General features: G+C 35.8%; 1 protein-coding gene across 1 annotated transcript in view; it reads left to right on the plus strand.

Moving 5' to 3' along the window:
• Positions 1-2,541: 2,541 nt before the first annotated feature.
• LOC118737325 (tachykinin-like peptides receptor 99D) overlaps positions 2,542-8,837 on the plus strand; it is a gene marked incomplete at its 5' end in the record, with an annotated part of 41,183 nt that continues 34,887 nt past the window's right edge. Inside the window, 1 exon segment of the mRNA XM_036467762.1 lies at positions 2,542-2,934. Within this exon segment, the coding sequence (XP_036323655.1) occupies positions 2,636-2,934 (299 nt within the window).

An 8,837-nucleotide genomic window follows, 5' to 3' on the forward strand; every position in this document is an offset into this window, starting at 1 on the left:
AAACTGTAAAGGAAAAAAATTGCCAAAACCTACGCAATTTTTATCAACTTCAATCTTGCACTTTATTATACTAAAATTAATTTCGTTTTAGATTCTAATTAAAATGTTTGCAATTTAGGAGAAACCTTGCAGATTTTTTTAAATTTTTGGAAAAATTTTAATCCAAAACCTGAGTTCTACCAGATTTTTTGAAATCTACCACATTTTTTTTAGATTCTACCACACAAATTTTTTTTAAGTCCTTTGCCATTTCTTAAGATAAATTATCAATTTAAACATTGTTGTAAGCAGCGAAATGTCTTATCTTGAATCACATACATAAATACGTATTTTTCACCGGGTAAACAGAAAAAAAGTTACGAGCAAGTATACCTGTGCGTCACCCTTTGAAAAACGCGGTTTTTGACCTTAAGCCCAGATTTTGAGGGTGTATTTAAAATTCTGAGTATGCAGATTTTACTGCTTGAATAGACCTACAACAAGTGTGAACCTCGAAAAAACTATATACATTTTTTTTTGTCACACAGTGTAAATTAGATCGTCTTTAATAATCTGTATATCGCTGTTTAAAGTACAAAACCGCGTATCAACAAATGCAAAGCTGCCTATGTGAGGTTGCATAAATTATTGTCTAGATAGTAAAAACACTCATATTTCAAAATGGTTCTCTTTTTTATAAAGCAATCGCATTTCTGGATAGTATATTTCAGGACGAATGGATAAGGATTAAGCCAAGAGTTTGTGTGAGCAAATTCAATTTCTGGCAGCCAATGTCAGTTACGCGATTTTTCAGAATGACGATACGCGGTTTTGTACTTTATACGACGATATGCATGTATGTATAATTGTATAGCCAGCAAAAACTGCGGAAAGAGATCCGAAAACTGAAAGAAAGGTGAATAGTAAAGTGCCACGAAGGGTTGTGGGCCGATTACTTTTCCAGTTGGTTTTCTGAATTTTTTCATTCTGAACTTCAAATATGCTTTTTCATAGTTAATTATACTCAGAAATTAATTATACTTTTAATATGTTCGTCTGTCGGCATAAGAACCTGGGACCTCATGAAGGTTACAAATAGTCGCACACTTCTCTGCGCACTCAGCTACTGTCGAATACGTATATGTACATGTTTCAGTTTGAGCAAATATTTTAAAATTATTGTTTTCAAATAACGTGATATTTTTCGGTAGTTTTCGGATACGAATATTATATTAAATAATAAAATTTTACCAAAATTGGAAAATACAAAGGTTCACAAGCACGAAATGGCAATACCGCTCAACAATATTTGTATATTTGTCACTGGCATTTGTCATCAAGTGGCAAATCAGATATTTGGTCATTTGCGCAATTTTTATTTGGCTTATGTAGCAGCATTGCATTCACACGATTTGGCCACCACGGTTGTTTTTCATTTGCCACAAGAAGGCAAATATTTGGCTTTTCTGATAAATGACAAATGTAATTTAGCGTTCATATGATTTGTCTATGAATTTGACAAATTTTTAGCCAAATGTACAAATCGTGTGATCCCAGCTTAAGATTCGCGTGTAGCTGAGAACGTACAGAGGATATTGTTCTTTGCTTTGTGGTAGTAAATAATCTCTCCAGAGAAGTTCCAAGTTGACTTAGGCACAGCCAACAGTGAATTTCCGTATACAATGGACTTTTATGCTGATAATTTCGGTGGAAATTTATATTCCCTGTATGCCTTCGTACCCTTTGTGGCGTTTCCATCAACATCTCACCATGCATACATACATATGCAAATACAGTTTCGATTGCCAAAGTTATCCGAACCTCATAAGTAATATACGAATAGAAATAATAGGAAAATAGAAAAATAGAAAACGAGCTGGGTGGAAAAATTTAAAATTTGTATCTCAAAGAGACCACAGTGTGCAAGTGATAGCATGAAAAACAAACGCAATTGAAGTCATTAATTCGAAATTATGATAAGGAGAAAGCTGTAAATATTTGCATTTGTTTTTTTTTTTTTGTATTTTTTCCTTTTCACTCATAAGAAGCCGCATAATGTACAGTCGGTTGGGGTACATAGGACAAAGTAGGAAATCCATAAAAATATGAGGGTAACTGCAGGAAAGTTGATAGCGCTGAGAAAGTTTAAGCACCAACAAATTGGCAAACAGTTCGATAGATGGACACAGAAAAAATGGAAGGTCAATCACGGGCAAACACACATCTCCATAATTTTCAGACACAAAACAAAATTTAAATTCTTTTACGAAGAAACTCATTTTTTCACTCTTTCTTTTCAGCGTGTGGTAAAATGGTGCCCAAAATCAACATGCCGCATAAGGCCGTCTTTATATATCATCAAAATCAGCTTAAAACACTGACGCAAGACAAGTGGTTTTAATAATGGCACGAAGATATCCAATAACGGGATTAAAATCAACCTGCCCACAAGATGCTTAAATGTCAGCAAATACGAGTAACAGCTTAGTAGAGATTGTTTATGTAAATCATGCCGAAAGAAAGAGCAACAAAGCAGAAAAATCAAGCACAACGCCTACACAAAAAAAAAACGATAAATCTAAGTATATGTTAAGCAAGCAAACCCCAAAATCCATAGCCTAAAAACGTGGCGGTAGTTATGTAGGTACGTGGTAAAATGCTTGATTCGCATATTCCAGCGGCGGCTGTTGCCATAGAGGCAACGGGTGTTGTTGAAAGCCTGCAGCCCTACAACTTGGGTTTCCATAGTGGATTCGAGGGCAGCGGCAGCGGCGGCGGCGGCAGCAATATTCAACCCACTGCTATTGACAGCTTTGTGGAGGATATGCGAAACAATTATTCGCAACTTATCGGCAGGACATCAGCGTTGGATTTGTGCAATCAATCGCTGCTGCTCTACGGTGTGAACAAGTGCAGTAGTGCGAGTAAAGGCAGCAATGGCAACAGTACAATGTTGTAAGTGTGATATTCGTAAATATTGCCTTTCATTTATTACTTTATTTGTGTGCGTGTAAATGTGTTGTGTTACATGATCACTTCAATTTATTTAATTATTTTATAAATTTAATTTTTAAGTAAATTTTTCAAACGTCGGAATATGTAGACTGGCTGTCCTTCCGAAATATGACCTTTGACGTAGAATACGTCTTACGTTTCGATATGGAGGCTATGCTCCAACGTTGTAGTTGTAATTTTTAGAGCTTCACGAAAAAAGCTTATTGCACGAGAACTAATGAAGCGATTTCAAAGAAATGTGTGGAGTTTCAAAGATAATATTCCAAACCTATGGCTTCTGTCGTAGAAACAACGGTAAATATTGGCTTATTTGTGGGTAAATTTTGAGTCTTTAAAGTGCTCTAGCAACTAACTAATTTTCGGGATATAGGCTCTTTGGAGCAGTTGCAATATTATCGTGTACAAATTTCATATTAATTCAACAAATATTGAGCATTAAAAGGCAAAAAAATTTTTGAAAAAATCTGCAACTTTTTTTTTAATACCAAAATGCTCGAAAAGCGCTCAAATGATTTTGTTTTTGTTTCCTTTAGTCAAAAATTCAAGCCTTTTCCTTTCGTTTGTTATATGGGAAGTATTGGTTGATATCTTCTAAGTATGTTTATTTCATTCAAACATATGGGAATAAATGATTTCCCATACAAAATCACTTCATCATCATTTCGCAAACACGTCCTTGCGCTGGAAGTGAGAGAAGGATACAAAAAGTATGTTTTTTTGTAGGTATTTCGTTTTGAGTAACAGATGGCGCAATAACGACACAATCCAAAATTCAAAAAATTAAAACTCAGAAAAATTAAAAATATAAAATCTATGCCCGAAGAAATTTAATAAATTAATTTTTAAGGGGAACATAAATGTAAGTATGTACATACTACATATATATATAACTCCATAAAATCCAATGCTTTCATTCTGAATTTCTTTCCACTATTTTCTTTACAAAAAACTCGAATTTAATGCTGTGGTTATTGGTTTTCTGTTTTTAGTGCCTAATCCAACCAAGAAAATAAGAAGAGGTCTTTCTATGTATAGATTTCGAGATAAGTATGTCTAGACTTAATCTCGACCACCTGCATCGTAGTCACGGCCAGCATTTGACTGAAATTATTTTTAAAAAGTAAATGTCAGAGGTGCTTCTTTCGAGTGGTAAAAAAGGTTCCGACATCCAGTTCTGTTTTACGTGTTTTGAGATCGAAAAACCAAGGTCTACATGAATCACCCATTACACTATGAATGCTAGAGCTTTATACAATTATGTTTAAAAAAAAAAACAAATTTTTAAGCGATCTTAAGTAAAAAAAGAAATCATAAAATCATGCGTGAAACTTTTTCGTTCTACTAACCGTATAGCCCACCAGATTAAATGAGTATTTTTCTTCGTAAGTCTTAGTCACACTCTTAGTCTAAGGTCTGGTTTCTCGCACTCAACTTAACTTAGTTAAGCCACTTTTTGGACTTAAGTCAAAATTTGGCCTACTTTTTATGCAGCTTATTCATGACCTAGTCTAAAAAATTCACTTAACTAAGTTAAGTTAAGTTGGAGAAACCTGCCCTAAGTCTTAATATTAGTCTTAATCCCTGTCCTAATCTAAATCTTACTCTTTCATTTAATCTTAATGCGAGTCCTAATCTTAATCGTAATCTTATTATTAATCTCAATCTTATAATGGCATTCATCGCCCCTACTTCAGTCGATTTTTCATTTCACTGGAGTTGGGAATTTGGAATTGCAGCCCAACCGAGCGCAGAGACAATTCACCTCAAATGAAGCAACGAAAACTGCTTTTTACAGTGCAATCCAAGCATTTTATGCACCGTGCAAGGGCTTTGCAAGACTCAGAGTATACCCCTGTTCACACATATATCTTAGGGAAAACATAAGAGTTCATTGCCGACTGGAATAAAAAAAAATCTCCAGAATACGCACAAAGACAAACTTTGTATGGTGAATATTTTGGTTAAAGTGAATTGTGTGTGATTTCAATGCAAATATTTTGTTTAGATGAGACATGCAAATAAACATATATCTTAGCTTAAATAATATTTAATATTTTATCTCAAAAATTACCATCATTGTGCATATACTTAAATTGATTTCACAGAAAACGCAATTCAGCAGTAAGCAATCCCTTCCAATTATTGTGGCATTCACCGCAATAATATGCAAATTACTTGGCAGCCAAATGCGCATAACACAATAGGGCAAAACGGTGCAGTAAAGCAACAAATATTAAATACTTACATAAATCAGAATACAAGTAAATCAGGAAATTTTGCTTGCAGCTTACAAACGAATTTTCTTGAATTTTAAATTGTACGACAAAGTATTCGATTAGTGCCTATTTTGCCATCTACACAATTTCCACTTTTATTCAATCGATAATCCAATCAAAAGAAAGCCTTAACAATAAATGGTCAAACCAAATTTCTTAGAAATGCTACTTTGTCGCATGTATGTACAAGCAAGCAACCCTCTGATAATGAGATGATAAAGATTTACTAAAAATTGCCTTAAAAAATCATGAGCTTGACTTTAAAGCTTCAAAGACAGTTTTGCGTTTAAAGTGCTTCGTTCCATTCGCAAGTAGCCAGCCAACCAACTCAATGCCACAAATCTGTGTGTTGGTAATCTCACGGCTATATAAACGTGAAAATATGCAGGTGCTCACTACATAGTACAGACGTATAGGGTGATTCAATAAGCCCGAAGATTTTCCTCTATAATAAAAACATAAAAACATTTTTCGAAATGATTCGTTTTTATTTCATTATGTTTTTTATTCAATGTAGCAAAACAGGATACGCATGATTTCATTCTACATCTCTGGAATCGTCTCCGCTTATTTGTATAGGCCACATTTTTCAAGTAGTCCCAGAGAACGAAGTCCAATAGAGTCATTGGACGTCGTCGTTTCGTGAGATGATGCGATCCTATGTTAAAATCTCTTGAACGGTGCTATAGGAAAGGTTCACTTGCTGTGCACGACGACGAATTGAGATTGTCGCTGTCCGGTCCACGCTAAGTTCCACAGCAGCAATAATTTCGGCCGAACGACCTATATAGTCTTGTTTTGCACCTGTTCCAGCAACAAACGTCTGATTTTTGACTCGTATGGCTGGTAATGTTGACCGAAAAAAAATTACGCATAAAAAATTTGGATCACTTTTAGAAATTGTTCAACTGAGTGTCGCTCCATGAATAAGTTTGCCTGTAGTCCCAATTGTCTGGAAAAAAATAAGAGTAAAAAAATATCATAAATAATTGCTGTCAAAGACCTGCATGTTCCTTGAATCACCCTATACGTACGGTTATATATGTATGCGCTAGCACAAATTTTCGCAGGTATGCTTGCTTGGATTTTCATATGGAGTGGCTGTGAGTATCCTCGGCAGTGACATATTAAACACGCCCAGCTAGGCTTAATTGTAACATTTGCATGACTGACTTGCCGCAACCTAGTGTGTTAAACTGTGTGATCTTGTAAAAACATATGTTCTTTAAATTTGAAATGACACAACTCAGAATCGTGTTTTTCTTTCAAGACATTGCCGAAAATGTTGTCTACAGGTGCTACAACGAAATTTAAGTAACAAGTTAATGGCTAAATTTATATAAGCTTTGAATTTCAAATTAATCTTTTCATTTATGTACATACATATCTATACTTGGATATAAGAACATGTTTACACTTGGATATAAGAACATGTTTACACTTACATATATTTGTGTTGGGGCGCTTTAACTCAAGTAATTTTAAAGCTAAGAAAACCGGATTAATGTGAATGCCTATGTACCGGTGATGGGCGCTGCCTTGCCCGAGGGGAAAGCTCTTCTAAGCTTTCTATACATTTTGTATAGGCGCGTGCAGAGTAAAATATCTCTCTGCCCATCACTGCTATATACGTACATATTTAGATCACAGTTGGATACTTCATAGGCACGCGTGTCAAAGCTTTTAAAAGCTCTCTGTACAATTTATATAGGGCAAGCATAAAATGAAAGCTCTCGCTGGACAACTCTGATTTAGATACTTAGTAAATGAACACTTTAATAATGAAGTACGGACTTTATGCCAAAGATACCTCGCCGTGACTAAAGCCGTGGTTATTTCCTTAGCAGCCGGATGTCCTATTGTTCAATACACAGGGAAAACAAAACCACCTTGGTGGACAAAGCAATTATCCTCGTTACGAGAATATAATAAGACACTGTTCGACAGGGCTAAAGCCACGAGAATGTATGAATACTGGACGCCTCTATACTTCACACTATGGGTGATTATAACCAAGAAATCGACTATTGCCGCCCTGAACACGCTTTAGACAGGCTCCTAAAGACGAAAATCCCGTCAAGAAGAGAAAGGCAAGCATCAAGACCATGAAGAAGGGGGAATTCAATTTTTTCACGGATGGATCCAAGTAGCCAATGGACTTTCCTCTGAGAAATTAGGATTGGAATTATAAGTATGAGTTCCGGATTATTGCATCTTTTATCAAACAGAAGTTCAAGCCATAAAGGAGGTGGCTATGTACCTTAAAACACACACCGTAACAGACAGTAACGCGGCCATCAAATCAATGAAGGCAGTAATGCTAAGATGCACAGGAATGCCTGGCAGCCGTAAATGACATTAGCATCGTCTGCATGGTCAGCCTCATATGGGTCCCGGGACATAAATATATTGCAGGATATTACAGGGCCAATAAGCTAGCCAGGAAAGGTTCCAACCTTCGACTGCGTGAAAATTTAGGTAAAATTTGGACACACATGGCCACCTTCAAATTAAGGATTAGAAGTAGAATTATCGAATACCCCGATAGGTCATGTTAGAGACAACTATGGCCGCAGATCGGAAAGAAAGAGCAGAAGAACTGCTCAGCCTCCGGAGAGAGGACAGTTTGAAGGTCATGGCCTCTGTAACCGATCATTGGCTATTTGGTAGGCACTCTTCGAGATTAAGAGTATATTTCCGTTAATTTTGTAGAAGTTGCAGAGATGAGGAAAAGGAAGAAATGAAATAGTCAAACACTTATTCTGCAATTGCCCTTTGGAATAAAACCAATCCTACGCTTCATAAGAGCTTCAAAATGCTCCCATGGAAAATAGTCAATGAGGGCATAAGTTAGTTGGGCTTTTGGACTGACTGCTACATATACCTAACTTAACTGAATACAACTTTTACAGAGTTGCTTTAGATCGGTGGTGGGCACCGCCTTGCCCGTGGGCAAAGCTCTTTTAAGCTTTCCATACATTTTGTATAGGCGCGTGCAGAAGCTCTCTCTGCCCATCGCTGCTTTAGATGAATACTGAAGGGTTCTTAAGCAGGGAACACACGATTTGTACTTTTGTAAAGACTTGTACATTTTGGCAAGCACAGAGTGTTGTTGTCTGCAAATTTTTATTGATAATGAGTTCAATCGGCTCAATAAAAAAAATTCCAAACAATCCCACTCTTCAACAGTCAAAACCAACCAACCAATACCACTACCGTTGGATTATTTTTTTAATGAAGAGTATTTCATACAGTTAAGAATCTATTTTAAACCATTCCAAATCGTCACAAATTCTTCGCCGCTTTGCACCAATTACTCAAACAATTTTATGCTACGTAAATATATTGAACCTTTACTCTCCATTCTATTTACTTTGGTATGCACGAAAAGCAAAGAAATATGTGAGTAAATAAATAAATTCGCGAATGTGCTATTGATTTTGTTATCTACATTCGTAGAGTAGATACGCTCTTCCATTAATTTCTTCTCGAAAAAAAGCGGTAAAGCTTATGGAAGAAGAAAGAAAAACCAAAAATAAACACCGAAAACCAAATAACGCTGAGTGC

The sequence above is a fragment of the Rhagoletis pomonella genome, unplaced genomic scaffold (genome assembly GCF_013731165.1).
Source record: "Rhagoletis pomonella isolate Grant_MI unplaced genomic scaffold, Rhpom_1.0 Rhpom_scaffold_00004, whole genome shotgun sequence".
NCBI classification, from domain to species: Eukaryota; Metazoa; Arthropoda; class Insecta; order Diptera; family Tephritidae; genus Rhagoletis; species Rhagoletis pomonella.